The following is a 24,546-nucleotide window of genomic DNA, read 5'->3' as shown; positions in this document are numbered from 1 at the left end:
GTTCTCTCTCCTTTACAGCCTCCTTTTCTGTTCAGTTTTTCAACCTTCACCTCACCCCAATCTCACGTCTATTACAACCTCCTTTACCCATAAGCTTTGTGCAACCACCTTATCCCCAACATGCCTTTTGCTCCCCCCCAACCCTTTCTTAAACCCTGCTGCAGCCTGCACTCCCCTAGCTGTCACCCTCATTTGTAACCGAACAGACCAAACTCCCAAATCTGGAAAAAGGTACTCTATCCCAGCTAAAGGAGGCAATCATTACCCTCTCCCATCTCAGCCATTGCATTCCTAGACCAAGGCTGATCTCCAACCCTTGGACCTCAGAACCTTCCTGGACTCGGGCACCACATTCACAGCTTAAAGCGAAATAAAACAGAACATGCTGGAAACATTCAGGTCAGGCATTGAAAATCAGGAAGCGCTGTTCTGATGAGTCCATTTAAGTAATCTGCTCCATGGTGCAATGGCCATTGAGTTATGCAAAATAACACATTGCAATGTATTATGCCTAATTAATTTTTTATTTCAGTTTCTTTGCCAAAAAATATCTGAACAAAATGACAGAGAACCAGCTGAGCTTGTACGATAAATTAATAAATCAACCAACCAATGACTGGGACATTTACTACTGGATAACTGGTATGTACATATTCAACTATGGTCACTCTTTGCCATCCCCATCCCAAATTTTCAGGTAAGCTAATCGTTATAAGGTAAATAGATGGCTTCAGAATTTTTTTACGTTTCAAATTACTGCAAAAGATATTTCCAATCTCTAACAGGTCTTTGGTTAAATGTGGTCTGGTGTAGTTTTAATGTGTACAGAACAAAACAAAATATCTCTGCTCTGCTCCGCACTGCTGGCTGATAACTTGGGCATAAATTAATATATTAATTAGTCTACTGTCTCAATGCTCAAAGGGAAAAAAGGATACCACTGTTGATAATGTACACTTAGAAACATGACAAAGTGCCAAGGAGTGGGAATTCAAAGCTAGCACTGAAGCAAATGTTAACAGTTCAAACCAGATGAGATTAGCTAACTCGTCATTTGCTGCAATTCAAACTATTTTTGTCTGGCTATGACATAACAATTAGCTATTAAAGATATTCAAGTTCTTATATTCAAAGAAAACAATATTTAGTATTGCACCAATTTGTATTTGTAGCTTGTCTTATAACTTTACCCAGCTCCTTGTAACATTAGATGCCCTTTGTCTAAGCACACAAATGAAAGATTTTCTCAGATAATGAAGCATTGTTGAAGACCATAGTATCAAAAGCCAAAAGAATGTCTTCAGGAAAGGGAAAAAATTCACCCTGCGCACATGACCCAATTTTATTTCTGTTCAGCATGTGAAATGTGGAGCTTGTAGACTGAAGAGGGCATTGGTTCAATTTGAAGTTTGAAAATCTGAATCTCTAATATGTCTGTTTTTATCTTCTTCATTCAAACAGAAACCAAGCCAACTCCTCCAGAATTTGATAATGAAGTAATGACTTTGCTGAAAGAGTTCACTAAAAATCGCAACATGGAGCAGAGGATTGGGCAGCCTGCTCTTGATTATCTATTTGAGAAGTAGATTTAAAATTGAATTATTTTGCCCATACGAGGACTGCTGATTCTCCATGGTTTTATTTAATTGATCTGTAGTAAAAATAAGCAAAGGTTACTATTTTCAAATATTACCTAATTCGTGATTAAGTGATTTTTGAGGTGAGTGAATCACTGTCTCTTTATACCGAGTGCTGGGCTGGAGGGATCTTATACAGTAAAGTTTCACCCCTCGAAATATCAGTAGTTCCGTGTTGGAACTGATTGCTTTCTGTCTCAATATCTGTCACCGAACAGGACCTCTATATAGCTTTATATATATAAAAATAAAATTAAGCTAGTATCTTGAAAATAAATAAGCTTATTTTCTGAAAGATGGTCTGATTGCTATTATCTGAAATTTTCTAGCTCCTTGGTTAGGTGCAGATATGGATGATGTCGTCCCGATTTACTAAACTACTTGAGATCCACCTGTGGTCTGTTATCGAATCTCAGAAGGGATTAATGTTTGGCATTGGTATAGCACCCCTTACCCACCATCCAATCACAAATTACTTATAGCGTCATATATTCCTTCTCCAACTGCACGCTCCAAACCTGTGCCTTTAGAAGTCAAGATCAGCAGATATGCGGGAACACCACCAACTGCACCATGCTTGGACTTGTACTGTTCCTCACTGTTGCTGAGTTAAAAAACTGGAACCTCCTCTCATTTGCACTGAGGATGTCCCTTCACTCCAACCACTTCAAGGTTCAGGAAAGTTGCTCATCATCTCCTTTTCAAGGGCTTTTAGAGAGGGCCAATAAATTCTGGCTTAGCCAATGGCACCCACATCATACAAATGCATTTTAAAAGTTATGGCACACAAGGATGTTTGCCCTTCACATCTTTGCTGGCCAAAAAAAAAGCTTTCCATCCAGTTATTTTACCTAATCAATCTGTTCAGAGATTTTATTACACACCGCTTACGCAGGTGGATCTTCAACCTAGTCCAGGCGTAGGGACATTACCACTGCATTCCATTTTCCAGTTTTTTTGTAACCTTGTATTAAATGCATATCCTCTATTTATTGTATGTGAACAAGGGAAACGAGTCCCTTGTTCCTAATTGTAACTGAGACCCAGATACTGAAAAGGCTAAAGTTAATCATAGCTGTACTTGAACAGCCAACTAGGTATGTGCCCAGATGTTTATAACAAAGACCTGTTCAGGTATTGAAAGGCCTTTGCCACCATCAGATCTGCATAATTGAAAAATGAAGGGTCTAGGCCCGAAACGTCAGCTTTTGTGCTCCTGAGATGCTGCTTGGCCTGCTGTGTTCATCCAGCCTCACATTTTATTATCTTGGCAAGAAAGTGTTTGCCTTTAAGTCAATAATGACCACTAACTCTCTAATTGTGCTATCTAAAAATTTGCTAGTATATAAAGCAACACTTTAGTACACTTACTTAGTGTGAAGTTATCAATAAGAGAAATCTATTTGATTTATTATCTCATTTTTCCCTCTGCTATGGTAAATAGGGCTTCATCTTATTACAATCCAGATTTGAATATAGGGACTCCAACATTGGATGTCTACCCACAGTTCTAAGGGGACTTGGCACAAAATCTGTGTATCCACTACTGCATCTCTCCTGTTGGTAAATAGTTGTGAAAAATGCATCTCACCATAGAACAACCACAAATTTAATCTAGACCTGTGTCCATATTAATGATTTTATTGTGGTACAAATATATATAAAATTGTTATATCTCATAATCCAAGCATCCTTCAGACTTGAAAATTATTCCTGTTCAGGAAATCCCATTTCCCTCCAGGGCTAAATTTACAATCAACCTTGTGCAAAAAATCATTTCATTGAACTGTTACCATAATGATGTCATTCATTGCAGAACACAAAGCTTGAGCAGATAGAGGTTCAACACTCACTCCACGCAATAAGCTCAGCTCCCAGTCTGAGCAATAGTAAGGGGAGAATACTGTCTGGGTGTCTCTTAGTCATTGACTACATGGGGCATCTGCATGGCAACAAGCTTCCAAAAAGATAGGCATACAAGGCAGAAACTTACCCAAATTTCCCATCAAAAATAAAAGCTAAATTTTAAAACAAAAGTGTTGATTTGGTCCTATTGACAACTGCAAATAACGCCTGATGGTGGAAATGTCTTGGTGACGCAAAGAAAAGATGCATCATTCCAGTCACTTCATGTGTAGAGCCTAGGTAAAATAAAAGTTAAATACAATGATAATACATAATACTCCCAATATCAAAATGAGAGACTCCTGCCTCATTCAAAACACTGAACAATACTTCCTACTAGTTTTAAAATGAAGTCAGTACAGACAATTAAGAGTTGATCAGGCAAAAGCCATTCAATAAACCTTTGCTGAATTCAACTTGACAATCTAGCAATGAAAGAATACAATGTACCCAAAGGGATGGGGAACTGGAGGGCTAAGTGAAGGAAAGAGAGAACAGGTGGTGAAGGTAGATGGGAGGAAAGGAGGAGGGTGAGGGGAAGAGAAGAGAGGTAAGAGGAAGAAAGCATGTGAAGGATGTTTAGGGATAGGAAAGGAGTTTAAGGGAGGGGTTAGGGAAGGAAAGGGGACCAGAGGGAGGGGAATATCAGGGGTGGAGATGAGAGTGGAGGGCGCGAGCAGGGGGAGATAAGGGGGGAATGAGATTGGGAAAATGAAAGGGGGAGGGAATGAGGGGCAGGCTTTGGGATGGCGGTACAGGAAAGAACTGTAAGGGATGGGGGGCAGGAGGATGGGATGAGGTGAAGGGGTTGGAGGGAGGAGGGAAGGGGTGGGGAGTGGGGGTGTGGAGTGCAAATGAAGATACTGGAAAGCAAGGTTGTAGACAAGGAAAGGAATTGTGAAATGTAAATTCTATGGACAAAATACCTACTGAGACTTGGCTGAGTTAAAAATTTTTGTTATAAATCCAGTCATCTTGAAGCCAACTCTGAAGTGTTTTTTTTAAATCGTTGAGGATGTTTTACTCTGCATCTAACCACTTCTATTTGCAACATGGCATTACTGTATCTAACCATTCTCTATGCAATTGGATTGTGTGTATAGCAGCATAGAGGATATTTGTTTAACAGCTAACATTGCTGTACTCGCAACATAAGAATTAAAATGGAAGCTTGATGTTCACAATTCTCACCTAAGGCATATTAAAATGATCGCAAGATATTTAACTACATTTACAGTTTTCACCAAGAATCTATCACTCAAAGAACCCTTACTGAAATCGGTAGGGTTACTTTCACTGCATCAAAACATCCTCTCCAAATGGTGTATCCATAAGGAGAGGTGAGGTAAGTGATGACTAAAAGTTACCAGTGTTCCCAGTATTATTGGTTGTTGATTAAATTACCTGGTAAGAGCTGAAACAGCAATTATGGCCAAAATCCCCTCTAAGCCATAGGTTATCAGGAGGGCTGCATTTATTATTACATCTGCTTTCAGCACATAGGTCTGCCACAACAAGTAGTACAGAGAAAGCATTACACTTCCAATAGTTAGGACCAAGCTAGTAACAATCGGAACCTCCTCTTCAGTCAGGTTACCTTTAAAACCTGGGGAAAGAACAGAGAATCAAACGAGCTTTATCACTAAACAAAAAAAATATAAAGAACCGCAGACACTGGAAATCTGAAACAAAAACAAATTGCTAGAAAAACTCAGCAGGTCTGGCAGCAATTGTGAAGGAGGAAACAGAGTTAATATTTTGGGTCCAGTACCCCTTCTTCAGAACAGCTTGAACACCTAAATTCTGGAGACCTTTCAAGGTCACACACAAAAAAGCATTCAGAAACAATATCTGAAGTCATGTGGCTAAATGGTCTTGGGTTCGAATTATGCCCGTGCTAACCTAGCTCATTTCATATTTGGAGCATGACTTATCTCAGCATTGATGAACTAGGGTAGGGACAAATTCCTGATCCTAGATTCTAATGGAATAGGTACATTGTAAATATTGGATTGATACCATTTTCAAAAGTCAAACATGGTACGATTAATTAGCCTGTTTAACAGATACAATCATTTTATTATATATTTTCAAAAAAAGTCTATGCAAGTGCTTCTCAGCTTATCACACTTTCTAACCTACAGTTGTACTGTACTGGCAAAGCTTTACAGCATCTGTGTATAATAGTTTCTGTCTAATCAACATGTAAACAACCCATGTACTTATATTTGTGCTTTTTAAAATCACGGTCTGAAATTAGGAAGATGGTTTTGAAAATCAGGGATTTATGAGATGGCTACATGTCTTGACAGCAAATAATTTAATACCTATTTTGAACTCTGTTTGCGTAATAGCGAGTTCCAGCAATGAGCAAATGAACTGGATTCCAGGGTTGTTGACAAGTAAAGCTACTAATTGCTGTGGGTTAGTGGACGATTTTGATGATAAAGGTCCTCTGCCTGTCAATAATCATGTGACTGATCATCAAGTAGCTGAACAACTTGGACTGTGAATAAGACAGGGAATCTGGTCAGGCCAGAAGGGAATCCAGCAGGTCTGCATCAGCCAAAATCTCTCAGTTCTCCGCAGTAAGTCACATTAAATCTGAAGGAAATAAGCTCAGCTTTTCTTTAGCAGTTGCTGCAGGTCACAACTTTGAATTAGCTGAGTCAGAGACCCTTTACAAGACAACGAGACTCCCTGTGCCTCTTGCAACTAGTGGAAGCAATCAAAAAAAGGTTGAGGAGAAACATTCAGATCTGCAAGAACCAACCCAACAGATTTTGCATACACAGACTGCAGAACTGTTTTTCTACTTATCCCTTGGCTCATGTCTTTCATTCATTGATGTTTGTGTGTGTGTGTGTGTGTGTGTGTGCATAAGGGAGCATTTCAGGGGTTTAAGAGTTTTAATTTGTAGGGTTTACTTAATTTAACTGCTTACCTGTAACTAGATTCTAATAACTTAATAAAGTGATTATTTTTTAAGTACAGAAACCTAGTCTGTGTTTTCTATCAATCAGTCTGAAAAATCAGGAAGTTTGGGGATTTTGCGGATTTAATTTTTGTGATGACTCGAGGATGGCAGGAATTGATTTCCAGTACGCTACCCCAGAGAAGTGTGACAAACAGAAGAGTCATTTCAGTTTGTTTGACACTTTGACTGTTGGAATTCTAAGTCTACTATTTTCTTGATCTTTATTTAGTCTTGGCAAGAGTTATGGAATTATATGATTTTTGCAGGTCAAGACTGATCTATAGTTTCTTAAAACTGGGTGTTCAGGTCCATTGTTCCCCGAAGGTGACAACGCAGGTCAATAGGGTGGTCAAGAAGACATATGGCATGCTTTCCTTCATTGGGCGGGGTATTGAGTACAAGAGTTGGCAGGTCATGTTGCAGTTGTATAGGACTTTGGTTCAGCCACATTTGGAGTACTGTGTACAGTTCTGGTTGCCACATTACCAAAAGGATGTGGATGCTTTGGAGAGGGTGCAGAGGAGGTTCACCAGGATGTTGCCTGGTATGGAGGGTGCTAGCTATGAAGAGAGGTTGAATAGATTAGGATTATTTTCATTAGAAAGAGGTCTACAAAATCATGAGGGGTATAGACAAGGTGGACAGCAAAAAGCTTTTTCCCCAGAGTGGGGGACTCAATTACTAGGGGTGATGAGTTCAAAGTGAGAGGAGGAAAGTTTAAGGGAGATATGCGTGGAAAGTTCTTTACACAGAGGGTGGTGGGCGCCTGGAACGCGTTGCCCGCCGAGGTGGTAGACGCAGACACGTTAGCGTCTTTTAAGATATATTTGGACCGGTACATGGATGGGCAGGGAGCAAATGGACACAGACCGTTAGAAAATAGATGACAGGTTAGACAGAGGATCTTGATCAGTGCAGGCTTGGAGGGCCGAAGGGCCTGTTCCTGTGCTGTAGGTTTCTTTGTTCTTTGTTATATCTTCCTTGTTTATTGCATCGTGATTGAATAGATAGTGTCGTATGCTTCTATAATCCTATATGAAATGGAAACCCAGAACGACCAAAATGCAGCTAATTTTCCAGCCAAGATCAGCTACTGATCAATCTATCTCAGTCTTAAATATACTCAAGGACTCTGCCTCCACACCTGCCCGTGGCAAGGAATTCCAAAGACTCTCAACCCTCTGAGAGAAGAAATTCCTCCTTATTTCAGTCTTAAATTGGCACCTCTTCAGTCTGAGACAATGCCCTCTGGTCCTAGTCCACCCAATGAAGGGAAGCATCCTCTCAGCATTCACCCTGTCAAGCCCCTTAAGAATCCTGTATGTTATAATAAGATCATCTCTTATTCTTCTGAACTCCAATGAGTAGAGACCCAACTTATTTAGCCTTTGTTAATAAGACAACCCCTCCATATCAAGGGTCATAACAGTGATCCTTCTTTCATCCACCTCCAATGAAATGATAAATTTTCCTTAAATAAAGGGACCAAAACTGCTCAAAGTACTCCAGATGTTAGGTTCCAAGTACTGATAAGAATGCACCTTAAAGGTTTCCTCCTTAAATTCTGCTCATGTATTACAACATTTGGCACAGACGAGAAATGTAGTGGTTGAACTTGAATCAATTGGGCAAAGTGCGGTGCTTTTCATGACTCTTCCTGACAGACAGTTCAATCACTTGTGATCATGATTGTTCATGCTAAAATTCCTATTCAATTTCAGATTTATTCTTGCCTAATTATCAATTTTGTCTCGATCATTTATTCTTTTACTGACCGCTCAATATGGCTTCAACAAAGATAATTTTGTTCTAGGTAGGCTCTCCAGTATGAATGTGGGCTGTGTAAATAAATAAATAGAATATTCACTAATCTGTGATCCAATGGTAACTGATGTTTCCTCCAAAGTGTATGTCTAAGATTCAAGAGCAAATTGAACTTGTGCTCTTCCCTGTGCTACACCATTGAAAGCAGAATGACCCTATTCCTTCTCATGAATTGTGCAAACTTTTCTGAACTAAACTGAGACCTGCTGTTGAACACTTTCCTCTGGGAACCAGAAGCAGCAGAGAAATCATGCAGAAGAGTTCTTCTGGATGTTGTTCATCTAATCAGAAACCAATCAACCCATTTTGAATGAATATTTATTATAATGAATCTGCAGCCTTCAATTGCTGTGAAATCAATGTGCAGCCTCTGCCATACTATTGCTAGCCATTTTCACGGTTTCAAAGGTACCATACACAGCCTCCTCTCTACTGCTGTGTAAGGAAGATGTTTTATTTATTTATTTTTCCTTGTACTATGAATTTATAAATGATTATGTGGCTGAGTTAGCAAACAAAGCATTAGCTTACAATTTGTGTTCTAATCTGAAATTACTACTTGTATTGATCAGGTGTTAAAGATATCAATTGATCGTAAATTGTATGAAACTAGATATGTACAAAAGACAAAAAGGTAAGAAGTTAGGATGATTCAGAATGATCAATGAAAATTAGAAGTAAATCTGTCTCTAGGATATACAGGTTAAAACAACATACAAGAAAAGGTAAAAATATGAAAGAACTGCAGATGCTGTAAATCAGAAACAAAAATTCAAAATTGCTGGAAAGGCTCAGCAAGTCTAGCAGCATCTGGGAGAAATAAGAGTTCAGGTTTTGGGTCCAGGGTCATTCCTCAGTTCTGGACCCAAATCATTAACTCTGATTTCGCTTCACGAATGCTGCCAGACCAGACAATAAAAACTGCCGATGCTGGAGAATCTGAGATAACAAGGTGTAGATCTGGATGAACACAGCAGGTCAAGCAGCATCAGAGGAGCAGGAAAGCTGACGTTTCGGGTCTAGACCCTTCTTCAGAAATGGGGGAGGGGGAAGGGGATTCTGCAATAAATAGGGAGAAAGGGGGAGGCGGATAGAAGATAGGTGGAGAGGAGACAGACAGGTCAAGGAGGCGGGGTTGGAGCCAGTAAAGGTAGGTTAGAAAGGGGATATGTCGGTCCAGGGTCAAGGAGGTGGGATGAGGCAAGCAGGTCGGAGATGGAGGTGGGAGGCGTGGATAGGTGGGAAGACAGGTTAGGGAGGTGGATACAAGCTGGGCTGGTTTTGGGATGCGGTCGGAGGAGGGGAGATTTTGAAGCTTGAGAAGTCCACATTGATACAGGGTTCCCAAGCGAAATATGAGATGCTGCTCCTGCAACCTTCGGGTGGCATCGTTGTGGCACTGCAGGAGGCCCAGGATGGACATGTCATTCAAGGAGTGGGAGGAGGAGTTGAAAAGGTTCACAACTGGGAGTTGCAGTTGTTTGTTGCGAACCAATTGTAGGTGTTCCACAAAGCGGTCTCAAAGCCTCCACTTAGTTTCCCCAGTGTACAGGCAGCCACAACAGGAACAGCCAATATAGTATATACCACATTAGCAGATGTGCAGGTGAACATCTGTTTGTGGGGAAGGTCGTCTTAGGGCCTGGGATGAGGGGTTTGGAGGGGGGAGGTGGGAGATGTACGGGCAGGTGTAGCACTTCCTACGGTGGCATGGAAAAGTGCCGGGGGTGGTGTGGAGTGGACAAGGGAGTCACAGAGACCTGAAACATCAGCTTTCCTGCTCCTCTGATGCTGCTTGGCCTGCTGTGTTTATCCAGTTCTACACCTTGTTATCTAAGAAAAAGTGACTCGGTGGTTTCTCCATTTTTGATTACATTCCTAAACTGATTATAACTATGCTATCAATCGTGTTACAAAGAACAATTTAGATTCCAAATTATCTGCATGTCCTAGACTTTGTTAATTGCAGTTTCAGGATAATGGATGGTATTTAGGATTTCTCCAACCATGTCTGGTAAAAGCAATTGACTTCCATTGTTCATAACACCAACAATATGATCATTCACTATGTGTCAACCGAAGTAACAACTGTTTGTGATTGGAAATCGAAACACTGTCAATTATGGGATTTTTTTTCTTTTTAACTGTATTCACTATTTTTCCAGCTGATAATGGACTCAATGATTGACAATATAATGACTCAGAAACCATACTACATGATGCACAAGCATGGACCTCCATATTTACCTACAGCTCCATCCAAAACGACTTAGATCATTATGCCCTGTAAATATTTATTGGATATCCTGCGCTTATTGTGTAGATCTTAAGCAACCCAAGTACCTGCTGTTGAGCAACAATGTATAGTGAATATAGTTTCTGTTAATCTTCTTGCGACATGCCTGTGAGATAACCTTTCTTGGAGTTGTGGCACTCTATCTTCACAAATGAACAATTGTGTCCAATGTTATCACAAGGACCACCTCATTAGTCTTTGTTGTATCATTACTACTATCACCTGCTATTGTTGGGTCTTTCTGTTTATTCATCTGTAGCTTATTTACTTCAGATGATTGGCAATTTGTTAACACAAGTCACATTTTGCCATGTCAATGGACAATGCTGATCGGCAAGCAATACTGAAAATTAATGTTAACAATGTCAATTTGCTGCGGTTTTTTAAAAACACTTTCCCACAAAGCTCTCTTGAAACTCTCCAAAATTAAAATGAATGGACAATTTTTAGGCTATGATAAATTCTCCAATATCTTCGGTTGAGAGCTGATGCCTGGTTTTGAAACAAAAGCTTCTGAAACCTCCAATAATTTGGGATTGTTGTGCTTTTCAAGTTTATTAAAAATATTCCCCAGTGGCATGTCCTTTGGCATTGTGGGTATGGGTAAATTCTTCAGCATTCTTGCTTGCTTGAATCATCACAAATATTACCCTTCTTCTTTTGCCCCGATTCACAGCTGAAAAATTTGAGAGTAATATTAGCAATGACAAGAAAATCTCTCAACCCTCCACATAAGGACTCTGTACTCTCCTCGTCACCCAATAAAAGCCGTTGATGCAACCCACCCAGAGTCATTCAATGGTGATCAGGAGCAGGAATTTTTCCCTTTCCTACATCACATGTGCTGAGGCAAGTTGTAGCCTAAATAATGTCCTCATTGAAATCAAACAAGTTAGCAGAAATTATAAATTGATGGTGTCAAGAAACTTTGATATATCAATGCAGTCCATCTGCTAACATTGTACAGTGACTTCACAAAATATTGAAAGCATACTTTTTGTTATATTTTGTCTCAAGATAAATATAATTTCAATAACATCCTCATGAAACCCTCACTGTATTATGGAATGTAACGTGAGGATATAAAGGTCTCAGAATACATTTTACCCTGGGATCATTTTAAGCATGTTGTTCAGATTTAATCTAAATAGTTTAACAGCTCAAACATCAAGTGCCTGAGAAATGCAACGTTTGTATATAATAGCTCTGCTGGATTCTTTAATTACATGATATCCACACCTAGATTCTTGTTACAAGAAATAACATAAGATTGCTTCATATGGTAAAACACCCTGCTTGATGCAAACCCTTGAGAATTCAATTAGAAATTATTTTTTAAAATACACTACTTTTTTGATGAGGAAAACAGTGAAGCATTTAACTATCATTTTACAAAACTGGCTACCTGAAATAAAGTTTGTTTCCAGGAAAAGATCAAATTTATGCACTTAGTTAATAAATATATAAAGATGATTAAAGCCACTGATCTAAAGTTTCCACAGAAAACCAGAGAAACATATGGAACTTGATCCAGAAAACACTAAGAGCAATACAAAGACAACATACAGACTTGACCAGTTACTGGAGTTCTGACAAATCTCTCTGTTGCATGGTATATCATTTTTTATATGCAATGAACAATGCAATAGTAAAAACGCTAACATTCATGTTAAGTTTTTTTTGTGCATATCTATTGGAAATAAGCTGGAAATTTTTATTCACGGGATGAGGGAATCACTGGCTAGGCAGCATTTATTGCCCATTCCAAATTGCCCAGAGGGCAGTTAAGAGTCAACCACATTATAGTAGGTCTGGAGTCACGTAGTCCAGACCAGTTAAGGATGACAGTTTCGTTCCCTAAAGGACATTAATGGAATTAGGTTGGCATATCATGCAAGCAAGTTTCAAATTGATTGGCTCAAATGTAATCCTCAGCAACTCCCACTTTAAAAAGAAAAAAAAGTGTAAAAAAATTCCATCCTGCTGTTTTTCAATTATATATAACTTATACTCTCCCACAAGGACGGAAACAATCTTGGGAAACTTCAACCATAACAATTAGCTGCAAACTGACCACAGAATATCTAAACACGACACTTATAAAACAGCTGAACTGTCAGGTGTTGGAAATACAGGTTCAAAGTCTAATTAAACAGTTATAAAGTTGAATGAGAGCAGGTACTGCTCATGTGACTTCGTAATTTGTTTTATGCTTTTGAGGGCCCTTGTGGCAGTGGCAGTGGTAGTTTCCCTCACCCTGGCCCATACTCAAGTCCGAACTGCTCCCCGTGTCTGCGTGGGTTTCCTCCAGGTACTCCAGTTTCCTCCCACAGTCCAAAGGTATGCAGGTTAGGTAGATTGGCTATGCTAAATTGGCCATAGTGTTCAGGGGTCCGTAGATTAGGGGGGTTATAGGGAGATGGGTCTGGGTAGGATGCTCCAAGGGTCAGTGTGGATTTGTTGGGCCGAAGGGCCTGTTTCCACACTGTCGGGATTCTATGACTGAAGAAGGAGTGAGGCTCTGAAAGCTCGTGTTTTCAATTAAATCTGTTGGTGGTGTTGGAAGATTATTCAAAAAGAGCTGGGTTCTTCTCATATAGGAACATACAAGATAGGAGCAACTGGAGGTCATTTGGCCCTCTGAGCTGGCTCCACTATTCATCACGATAATGGTTGATATCCAACTCGGTTGACTGATCCTGCTATCCCCCCATAACCTTTGATCCCTTGTGCCACTAAATTAGCCACCTCTTGAATACATTAAATGTTTTGGCATCAACTATTTCCTGTGGTAATGAATTCCACTGCCTCACCATTCTCTAGGTGCAGAAATGTCTCCTCAGTCCTAAATGATCTACCCTGAATCCTCAGACTGTGACCCCTGGTCACCATTAGCAACATCCTCCCTGTATCCACTCTGTCTAGTCCCGATAGAATTTTATAAGTCTCTGAGATCCCCCATCGTTTGTCTGAACTCTAGCAAAAACAACCCTAACCTAGTCAATCTTTCGTCATATGCCAGTCCCGCCATCCCTGGAATCAGCCAGTGAACCTTCACTGTACGGCCTCAGGAGCAAGAACATCCTTCCTCAGAAAAGGAGACCAAAGCTGTACACAACATTCTAGGCGTGGCCTCACCAAGGCCCTGTATAACTGCAACAAAACATTCCTGTTCCTGTCTTCAAAATGTCTCACAATGATGGCCAATATACCATTTGCCTTCTTTACTGCCTGCTGCACCTGCATGCTTACTTTCAGCAACTGGTCCACAAGGATGCCCAGGTCTTGTTGCACACTTGCCTCTCCCAATTTATAGCCATTCAGGTATGAATCTGCTTTCTTGTTTTTGTTTCCAACGTGAATACCAAATTATACTGCCATTGATTTGCCCACAAACCCAAAGCGTCCAGATCTTGGTGAAGGATCTCTACGTCCTCATTACAGTTCATCCTCCTGCCCAACTTGGATTTATCTGCAAACTTTGAGATCTTACATTTTGTTCCCTGATTCAAATCATTAATATATACTGTGTATAACTAAAGTAGCAGCACCGATCCCTGTGGCACCCCACTCATCACTGCCTGCCATTAATTCCTACTCTTTGTTTCCTCTCTGGCAACCAGTTTTCTATCCATCTCAACAAACTTTCCCCAATCCCATGTGCTTTAATTTTACACAATGATCTCTTATGCGGGACTTTGGCAAACACTTTCTGAAAGTCCAAATATACCACATCAATTGCTTCCCTTGTCAACTTTACTAGTTACATCTTCATAGAATTCCAACAGATCTGACAAGCCTTCATAAATCCATGCTGACTATCTGATCCTGCCACTGCTTTCTAAATGCTCTGCTATAAAGTCCTTGATAATGGATTTGAGAATTTTCCACACTACCGATGTTAGGCTAACTGGTCTGTAATCCACTGTTTTCTCTCTACCTCCCATTTTGAATATTGGAGTGACATTAGCTACACTCTGCTCTGCAGGGTCTATAGCATCCTGAAAGATGACCACAAATGCATCAACAACCTCTACAGCCACTTCCTTAAGTACTCTGGGACGGAGATTATCAGGCCTGGGGATTTATCCACCTTCAATCCCATGAATTTCCCCAGCATCATTTCTCTACTAATACTAATCGTGGTCAATTCTTCCCTCTCACTAAATCTTGCATTCTCCAACATTTCTGGTATCTGATTTGTGTCCTCTTTTGTGAAGACAGAACCAAAGTATGCATTCAGTTGCTCAGCCATTTCTTTGTCCCTGTTATACATTCTCCTGTTTCTGTCTGTAGACATATGTCTTCACCAATCTCTTTCTCTTCACATGCCTGATAGAAACTCTTAGTGTCAGTCTTTATCTTCCCTGCAAACTTACTTTCATACTGTATTTTCCCCATCTTAATCAATCTCCTGGTCCTTCTTTGCTGAATTCTAAACTGCTCCCAATCATCAGACATATTATTTTTCTTAGCCAATCTGTATGCTTCTTTCTTGGATCAGATATTATACCTAAAATTTCCTTTGTAAGCCATGGACTGGCCCTTTTATCCATGTTGCTTTTGTGCCAGACAGGAATAAACAGTTGTTGCAGGTCCCCGATCCATTTCTTGAATGTTTGCCATTGCCTGTCCACTGTCATCCCTTCAATTAACTCTTCTCAATCTATCAAGGCCAACTCACACCTCATATCTTTATTAAGATTCAGCATCCTAGTCTCCGAATCAGCTACCTCACTCTCCCTTTGAATCAACTACCTCCATTATTTTCCCTTTTTGATTTTTCTTATTGTTGCACTGCTGTGGGGTCAGCATTTACAATCTCAGTTAAAGAATTTGTCAATTTTGGTGGTGGGTTTCTTAACGTTAAAAAAAAAGCTGGATTTTTTTCCCCCCAGTGGAGGGTTGGCTTTTGGACAGGGAAAAGGTCCAAAAGGGCGAAGTGGAAACTCATGTTTGTGCTAAGCTGTAGTTTTGCGATAAAATCAGAGTAAATTTCTGAAGGTATTTTACTGCTTAAGTCAATATATGGATAATTGATCTATTAAACAAAACAAAGCTCCAACAAAAATTATTACCATGCTTTAATTCCAAGTTACCCACAGTAACACCACAGAGGATCAAACACGGTGATACAATATAATTTAACACATCTTACCAAAGTATAGCCTTGTCACTTCCAGAATTAACATGAGAATCAGAAGAATCAGATCAACCGCCAGGTAACCATCTGGAAAACTGAATACCTGACCTGAAAAATAAGGAGAAAATAGTTCCTGGACTTCATTTTTTAGAAGTCATTATTATAAACAGTTGTAACAAACAGTTACAAGTATAAAACTTACTTTTGTAGATAATCATTAGCAACGTGGCAAGAAAATAAAAAGAATAATAAAACACATTGAAGTAGAAAACTATCTGTAGAGGAATGGAGGAAAGCTGTTGCAATCTAGTTAAGGACTACTGCTGCAATGAAAGCTATGAACATCATGATATTTGATCCTCTAAGATTGTCTGTATCTCAAGTTCCCACCCATTTTCTGACTGGCATCTGGAAATTACAAATAGACAAACTGAATAACTAAGGTCTAATCTTTAAATCAGAAGACTATTTTCCCCAAATTCCCCAAATTCCAGACTTATGACTGAACTAAAATCATATTCCAGGGAATATTCCTAGGAAAAATTCTGCTGCATATTGTGTGTATTGAAATATGAGGGCAGAAAATGCTTTACAATTTGACATACCATAAAAGAAGGCCTCAATCAATACAGAGTTCAATTATTAATTTGTTTGGACGTCTGCTGAATTTTCATCGCCAAACAGCAAAGTTCATCAGTGAAGTGAAGGCAGGATTCCATCCTAAACTTTGCCACCATCTTACTGTCAGTCAATGTTGTGAATTTACTGGATTGTTGAGGTTTCTGGGTAAAGTCAACAGCTCTGCTACCTAGGAGCATTGCTGGGACTATATTCACCAAAGGGAATGCACACTATCACATTCTCAATGGCAACTACTGGGGAGACAATAAATGCTGGCCTTGTTCATGCGCAAATGATACAAAAATAGAGTTTTAAGAAAACTGTTAAAATATAATAATTATAATGTAGCAAATTAGATTACTAAGTACCACAATAGCAGCCTTTCATACAAAAACACAAAAACCACCAATGATCAAAAAAAATTCAACTTTTATCCTTGTAATAATATCACAACGAAACAACATCTCACATAATACCATAGTTTGGTCTAAAACGCTAAGGATTCATTTCTGCATTCCTTACAATAGAATTTCGATACAAATTCAGGGCAGAAGGTTGTTCAATCAACCTATCAAGGAGTATCTGCATTTAACACAAGATTTTTGTTTAAAAATTGCAAAATGTGACTAGCTAATATCTGATAGAAGTTTTCAAAATCATGAGCGGGCTTGACAGTGTAGATGGGGAGAATCTGTTCCCACTTGTAAATAGCCTGTTGTCACAAGTTAGAAGGGATAATATCTTATATTTATATGGCTCCCTTAATAAATATTCCAAGGCCATTCTCAAAAATAAAACAAATGTCAGGCAGCAAAATATTTAGATAAGACGGGGAACTGGTAAAAAGTTAAGTCTCCTTAAAATCCAACAGGGTAGAGGTTTACACAAATAAATTTTGGAGCAAGATGTTGGACAACTAGCATTACTGTGGGACCAATTAGCATTGCTGAATCCCCACATTAATTATCCTGAGCACTGTCGCACAGAAACCTAATTGGATCCGACAAAGAAGTATTGTGAATACATGAGTATGAATACATTTCCAAAGGTGGAAATTCTGCAGCGATTAACTCACCTCCTGACAGCTGAAAGCCTGTACACAATCTATACGGCACACATGAGAAACATGATTGATTATTTTCTGGGAGTCTGGGCGAGTGCAGTTCCGACAAGTTTATCATCGTCCAGAATAAAACAGCTTGTTTTGGCAAAACACAATCTATCACCTAAAATACCCAATCTATAACCCCACCTCCCCCTCACTACCGGGGCACAGTGACAGCAGTACACTGTTGACAAGATGCAGCGCAGTAATTTTCTAATATTCTTTCTAAAATACCTTCCAACCTAAAATCTCTGCGCCACCTAGAAGAACAAAGGCAGCAGACGCAGGGGAAGGCCAACACCCTGTATTGAAACTATCCATCAATGTCACTGGGTCAAAATCTTGGAACTGTCACTTCCCTAACAGCATTGTGAGTGTAACTCCACTGGACAGACTGTGTTAGTTCATGAAAGCAGCTCAGTATCACCTTTTCAAAGACAATTAAGACGTCCAACGAATGCCAACTTGCCACTTTTTTAAAAAAATTCATTCATGGGACGTGCACATTGTTGCAATGCCAGATTTATTACACTTTCCTATTTGTCTGAGTCAGTTAAGAGTCAACCACAGTGAATCATATAAGCCTTATGTGCAGACAGAGACTATTCAGCCCAATGAGTCTGCACCGACCCTCCCTATTCCCCCATTTACCATGGCTAATCCACCTACTCTGGACATTAAGAGGGCAATTTAGCATGGCCAATCCATCTAACCTGCACATCTTTGGACTTGGGGAGGAAACTGGAGCACCTAGAGGAAGCTCACAGGAAGAACATGCAAACTCTACAAAGACAGTAACCCAAGGTTGGAATTGAACCTGTGTCCGTGCCACTGTGACGCAGCAGTACTAATCACTGTGCCACACTGCAGTGCGTCCGGAGTCATACGTAGGTAAACTAGGAAAGGAAGACTGATTTCCTATCCTGAACGTCATTAGTGATATAGTTTGGGTTTTGCAACAATTGACAATCGCATGGTCACCATTAAGCAGCTTTTAATTGCAGATTTTTAAAAATTCAATTCAAATTTCATCATCTGCTGTGGTGAGTTTCCAACTAATGTCAAAACCACTAAACCTCCTCCAAAAGGTAAGGAAGCTCACATCTCAGGAGCAGATGGCCTAGTGGTATTATTACGAGACTGTTAATCTAGAGACTCAGATAATGTTCTGGGGACCCAGGTTCAAATCCCACCATGGCAAATGGTGGAATTCAAATTCCATAAAATATCTGAAAATAAGAATCTAATGATGACAATTGTCAGGGGAAAAACTCAGCTGGTTTGCTAATGTCCTTTAGGGAAGGAAACTGCCATCCTTATCTGGTCTGGCCTACATGTGACTCCAGACCCACAGCAATGTGGTTGATTCTCAACTGCCCACTGGGCAATTAAGGATGGGCAATAAATGTTGCCAAGACAGCAATGCCATTAATGAACAAAAAATAAATAATCCCAGGGATGAATAAAGACTGCAAAATTTAGCAAGAAAAGAATGATAACTGAGAAAAAAAATACTACTTAAAGATGTGTGAAATCATGGAATTGCAGAAAGACAAAGTGGAAAACCAAAAGACAGAATGTATTCCTTCCAAAAATTTTCTCTTTAACTCAGTCACAAGTAGATTCTTCAATTGCCCCTACTAATCCTGAATGTTAACTGATCTTTGCAAATTGTAGAATATATTTTGTATATCAATTCCTGGCTTTGAGAAATGTTATGGACTACAAGATAACAATTCCTCATGGCATATATTATTCCAAAGGATACAACAGCAGCCGATTTCACTGTAAGAAAAAAGACAATATGTAAAGATTACATTCGATATTAATTAGAACCAAAGATTTCATTTGATATCATTTAAAACAAGACAAAAAAGAAATAGTTGCCAACAAAATTTATCCAATGCACTTCACACTTTTAAAATTTATGGATGTGACTTTGCTCGCTGAGCTGGAAGGTTTGTTTTCAGACGTTTCGTCACCATTCTGGGTAACATCATCAGTGAGCCTCCGGTGAAGCGCTGGTGTTATGTCCCGCTTTCTATTTATCTGTTAGGGGTTCCTTGGGTTGGTGATGTCATTTCCTGTTCTTTTTCTCAGAGGGTGGTAGATGGGCTCCAAATCAATGTGTTTGTTGATAGAGTTCCGGTTGGAATGCCATGCTTCTAGGAATTCTCGTGCATGTCTCTGTTTGGCTCGTCCTAGGATGGATGTGTTGTCCCAATCAACACCACTTTGATTGGGACAACACATCCATCCTAGCATGAGCCAAACAGAGACATGCACGAGAATTCCTAGAAGCATGAGATTCCAACCGGAACTCTATCAACAAACACATTGATTTGGAGCCCATCTACCACCCTCTGAGAAAAAGAACAGGAAATGACATCACAAACACAGGAAATGACATCGCCAACCCAAGGAACCCTAAACAGATAAATAGAAAGCGGGACATAACACCAGCGCTTCACCGGAGGCTCACTGATGATGTTACCTAGAATGGTGATGAAACGTCTGAAAACGAACCTTCCAGCTCAGCGAGCAAACTCACTTCCAGAACCTCAACCTGAGCTACAAATCTTCCCAAAACTCGCTTTTAAATGTATCATCTCAAATTGTTCAGTATCAGCACCGATAGCAAACTTATAACCGTGGACAACTTGCGTTGTTCAGCTCCAAATGTGATGCTTTTCTATTTAATTCAAGTCCATCTAGTATGAATATTATAATGACTCTTGAACTTTTCTTGAGCTTTTTCAAAAAACATTTTCTTCACGCAAGCCACTGCTCCGGCAACTTACTCCTAGGTTTCTGTAACTGACGAGCTGCAAATATCTCTGGATTTACCTTTTTGCACATTAGGAAAGGATTCATGTCTGTTTGTAACTTCCTTTGTATTGCAATAATCGTGAGGAACATATAGGAAAGAGGGTTTCAGGTACTCGTACGTGAATCTGTATACCATCCTTCAACACCTTGCCTCGTAGGTGCAGGAGACGGCCATTCAGCTCTTTGAGCCTCACCAACGTTCAATATGATCATAGCTGAACACGCAATCTCAGTATCCCATTTCCACCCTTCTCCATACCCTTTGAACCCTTTAGCCACAAGGGCCACATCCAACTCCCTCTTGAATATATCTATTGAACTGGTCTCCTTGTATTGAACAGCTTCCTGTGGGAGAGAATTCAACAGGTTTACAACTTCGAGTGAAGAAATTTTCTTCAAAGTCCGGAATGACCTACCCCTTATTCATAAACCATGATCCATAGTCCTGGACATATCCATCATCAGGAACATACTTCCTGCATCTAACCTGATTTTATATGTTTCTATGAGGTCCCATCTCATTCTTCTAAATTCCAGTGAATACAAGCCCAGTCGATCCAGACTTTCCTCATCTGTCAGTCCTGCCATCCCAGCAATCAAGTTAATGCACCTTTGCTAGACTCCCTCAAGTGCAAAAATGTCCTTCCACAGGCTAGGAGACTAAAACTACACACAATACTCAAGAGTAACACCTTGTGAAGCTGGTTGAACACAGCAGGCCAAGCAGCATCAGAGGAGCAGGAAAGCTTGACGTTTCAGGTCGGGACCCTTCTTCAGAAATGCTCAATACTCAAGGTATGGCCTCACCAATGCCCTGCATAAGTGCACCAAGACATCCTTACTCCAATACTCAAATCGTCTCTGTGAAGGCCAGCATGCCATTACCTTTCCTCACTGCCTGCTGCACCTGCATGCCAACCTTCAGCGACTGTTCCACCATGACAGCCAGGTCTCGTTGCACCTTACCTTTTCCTTAACTGCCCCCATTCAGAAAATAATCTGCCTTTCTGTTTTTGCAACTATAATGGATAACCTTACATTTATCCACATTATACTGTACTGCAATTGCCAAGTATTTGCTCACTCAACCAGTTTGTCAAGTCACCCAGCAACCTCTTAGCATCCGCCTCACAGCACACACACTGCCACGCAGCTTAGTGTCATCTGCAAGTTTGGAGATATTGCATTAAAATCCTTCATCCAAATTATTAATATATATTGTGAACAGCTGAGGTCCCAGCACTCAACCCTGCAGTACCCCACTCATCATTGCCTGACAGTCTTGAAAAGGACCCGTGTATTCCAATTCTCTGCTTCTTGTCTGCCTACCAGTTCTCTATCCATATCAATCTATTACCCCTGATACCACAAGCTTTAATTTTCCTTCCTAAACTCTTCTGTAGAACCTTGTCAAAAGCCTTTTGAAAGTCCAGATACACAACATCTACTGATTCACCTTGTCCATGCCACTGGTCACATCTTCAAAAAATTCCAGATTTGTCAAGCATGATTGCCTTTTAGTGAATCCATGCTGATTCTGTCACTGCTTTTCAAATGCTCAGTTATTACATCCTCATTGACTGACTCCAGCATTTTCCTCACCACCAATGTCAGGCTAACTGGCCTATAATTCCCCATTTTTTCTCTCCCTCCTTTTTTAAAAGAATGGGGTTACACTAGCTACCCTCCAGTCCATTGGAACTCTTTGAGAGTCTATAGAATGCTGGAAAATGATCACCAATGCATCTGCTATTTCTAGGGTCACTTCCTTAAGTATTTTAGGAAGCACAGCGGCAGCATCTGGGTTTTAGTCCCATCAATTTCTTTCATACCATTTCCCACTAATAAGGATTTCCTTCAGTTCCTCCTTTATGCTTGACTGCTCCTAGTATTGTCTGAAGTTTATTTGTGTCCTCCTTAGTGAAGACAGACCCAAAATATTTGTTCAACTGGTGTGCCATCTCTTTGTTGTCCCTTGTGAACTCATGTGAATCTAACTGCAAGAGACCTATATTTATCTTGGCCAATCTTTCTCTTCACATATCTACAGACGCTTTCACAGTCAGTTTTTATGTTTACCACAAGCTTGCTTTCATATTTTATTTTCCCTTTCCAAATTAAACACTTTGTCCTCCTCTGCTGAATTTTAAATCTCTCCCAGTGCTCAGGTTTGTTGCTTTTTCTGGTCAATTTATTTGCCTATAGGCGTCCTTTTTGGTTTTAACACTATCCCTGACTTTCCTCGTTAGCCATGGTTGAGCCACCTTCCCTGTTTTACTCCAGACAGGGATATACTATTGTTGAAATTCATCTATGTATTCTTTAACCTGCCATTGTCTATCCACCATCAACCCCTTAAGTATCCTTGGCCAGCTTATTCAAACCAAAGCATACCTCATATAATATCAAAGTTAGTTCTTTCTCATGAAACAAGACCTCAACTAGACAGCACTCTATTTTGGAGACTTAGTAAAAGGATTCTGGATTAGAACTCTTTCTGTGCTCTGCTCTGCCAATATTGTCTCCTTTGCCATTTCCAAAAATATTTACTAAGGCCTATCAAAGTAAAGTTGCCTTTGTCAACCGGACCACAGGGGCGTTTTCTCATTAGACAGAAGCAACTAGTGGTGATTTACCCTGAGGGTCACCATGTCTCAGGCGAGGGAGTTCTTCATGGGAAGTTCAGCTGGTGCGTGAATTGAACCCTATGCTATTGGTGTAACTTTCGTAAATCAATTAATCACAATAACATGTGAGGTTTTCGCTTTCCCCTTCCCACCCCTCTCAGTTGTCACAGAGAAGTCACAACAATTCTCATGTGTTGAAACGGGGTCACTGGAGGTTAAAGGTTTGAGACGAAATGCCTTACTGACTTAGCTACCGTAAGTTAAGATTTGACACACTTAATCTGCTTGGCTATTTGAAAATGAAGAAATAGTAATCAGGACTCCCATTCTAAATCACTATCCCACGAACACTATTTTAAGAGTAAACAGTTTGGAAATATAGGAACTGCAGATGCTTGAGAATCTGAGATAACAACGTGTAGAGCTGCATGAACGCAGCAGGCCAAGCAGCATCAGAGGTGCAAGAAAGCTGATGTTTCAGGCCTAGACCCTTCTTCAAAAATGGGGGAGGGGAAAGGGGTTCTGAAATAAATAGGGAGGGTGGGGGAGGCAGATAGAAGATGGATAAAGGAGAAGATAGGTGGAGGGGAGTTGCAGTGGGACAACGATCCACTGAGATCTTTCCGTAGGGAGGAGGGTAACTTCTTCAACGTAGACATCATTAGAAGAGGCTTCGCAGTGGGGTTGGAATTGTTTCAGAGATAGTAGTGGATCTCTCTCCCACTGCAACTCCTCTCCACCTATCTCCTCTATACATCTTCTATCCGCCTCCCCCTTTCTCCCTATTTATTTCAGAATCCCCTTCCCCTCCTCCATTTCTGAAGGGTCCAGGCCCGTAACGTCAGCTTTCCTGCTCCTATGATGCTGCTTGGCCTGCTGTGTTCATCCAGTTCTACACCTTGTTATCTTAGTTTGGAAATATCGTCTCTTTCGGCTTTCAATGGATGATGAAACTCATTATTGCAGTTCTCACACGGCAAATGCTACAGGATTGCTAATGCCGATGGCACTAAAGCTAGCAAGAGTAATCGTCTCCTCGGAAAAACTGGGAATATCGGAAAGGGAAAACACACAGTCTTCTGTTTTAAAACAACTCTATTTTTAAAAATTTACGCTAAACTGCCGCGTTCACATTTGTACAAAACCATGTAGTGCCTTCATAAGCAAAGGCGATCTCCGTAAAATTAAAACAACTTAAAGTATCCTACAAATCCCAAATTATAAACTCATTCTTATTATGGTAAAATTATTTAGGGAGATGAAGAGCCCTTGGTTGCGATAGCAACGCATTCATTGCTCCCTCACCTTTCCGTAACACCATGCCTTCGACAAACAGGACCTCCAGTTTCCCATCATTCTGTGCAAAGGCACATCAACGTCGCCCTGCATGTTCAGAAGATCGCCCCCTAACCGTGGGAAAGGTGAATACCTCTCACCTGGAAAGAATCAGAACATGCTTCTCCAGTTGAGTGTGGGTATTTGTAATAGTTAAAGCTTGTGTGGCAGGTATTACTCGATACATCGCAGTTATTCGGTATCTTTACGTGATTAAAGCCGTCCTCCGAAAACATGTACAGCACAG

The 24,546-nt window shown here is 40.2% G+C and overlaps 2 protein-coding genes and 1 long non-coding RNA gene across 4 annotated transcripts in view; 2 read left to right on the top strand and 1 right to left on the bottom strand.

Annotated features, from left to right (window-relative positions):
- The window catches only part of sdhaf2 (succinate dehydrogenase complex assembly factor 2), a 16,418-nt gene extending 14,486 nt beyond the window's left edge, over nucleotides 1–1,932 (top strand). Inside the window, exons 3-4 of the mRNA XM_048545222.2 lie at nucleotides 533–642; nucleotides 1,462–1,932. Of these exons, the coding sequence (XP_048401179.1) occupies nucleotides 533–642; nucleotides 1,462–1,586 (235 nt within the window). The 3' untranslated portion in view covers nucleotides 1,587–1,932. The remainder of the gene's footprint in view (nucleotides 1–532; nucleotides 643–1,461) is intronic.
- On the bottom strand, nucleotides 525–24,381 carry LOC125459176 (transmembrane protein 80-like). Of its 2 annotated transcripts, XM_048545223.2 has the most exons (6): nucleotides 24,270–24,381; nucleotides 19,277–19,293; nucleotides 15,985–16,078; nucleotides 15,798–15,890; nucleotides 4,947–5,148; nucleotides 525–3,778 (listed from the first exon to the last, which is right to left on the bottom strand). In XM_048545223.2, exons 1-6 carry the CDS (start codon nucleotides 24,283–24,285, stop codon nucleotides 3,766–3,768), a joined length of 435 nt encoding a protein of 144 aa, XP_048401180.1. In that variant the 5' UTR covers nucleotides 24,286–24,381; the 3' UTR covers nucleotides 525–3,765. The 2 variants fall into 2 exon arrangements, with proteins under 2 accessions (XP_048401180.1, XP_048401182.1); XM_048545225.2 differs by lacking the exon at nucleotides 525–3,778 and having other exon boundaries at nucleotides 4,357–5,148.
- The window catches only part of LOC125459177 (uncharacterized), a 36,712-nt gene continuing 36,506 nt past the window's right edge, over nucleotides 24,341–24,546 (top strand). The window contains exon 1 of the long non-coding RNA XR_009446833.1: nucleotides 24,341–24,546. This is a non-coding gene — a long non-coding RNA (uncharacterized LOC125459177).

Source organism: Stegostoma tigrinum, chromosome 17 (assembly GCF_030684315.1).
Source record: "Stegostoma tigrinum isolate sSteTig4 chromosome 17, sSteTig4.hap1, whole genome shotgun sequence".
Lineage (NCBI taxonomy): Eukaryota > Metazoa > Chordata > Chondrichthyes > Orectolobiformes > Stegostomatidae > Stegostoma > Stegostoma tigrinum.
The sequence above is the reverse complement of the archived record's forward strand: the minus strand, read 5'-3'. Positions and strand labels throughout refer to the sequence as shown.

What these genes read in the sequence shown, in the direction of transcription:
- LOC125459176 (XM_048545223.2), bottom strand. An exon ending in GCTAATGATTATCTACAAAA is followed by an intron (nt 15,891 to 15,984) that starts GTAAGTTTTATA and finishes CTTATTTTTCAG; the next exon opens with GTCAGGTATTCAGTTTTCCA. An exon ending in AGTGACAAGGCTATACTTTG is followed by an intron (nt 5,149 to 15,797) that starts GTAAGATGTGTT and finishes TTCTTTCCCCAG; the next exon opens with GTTTTAAAGGTAACCTGACT.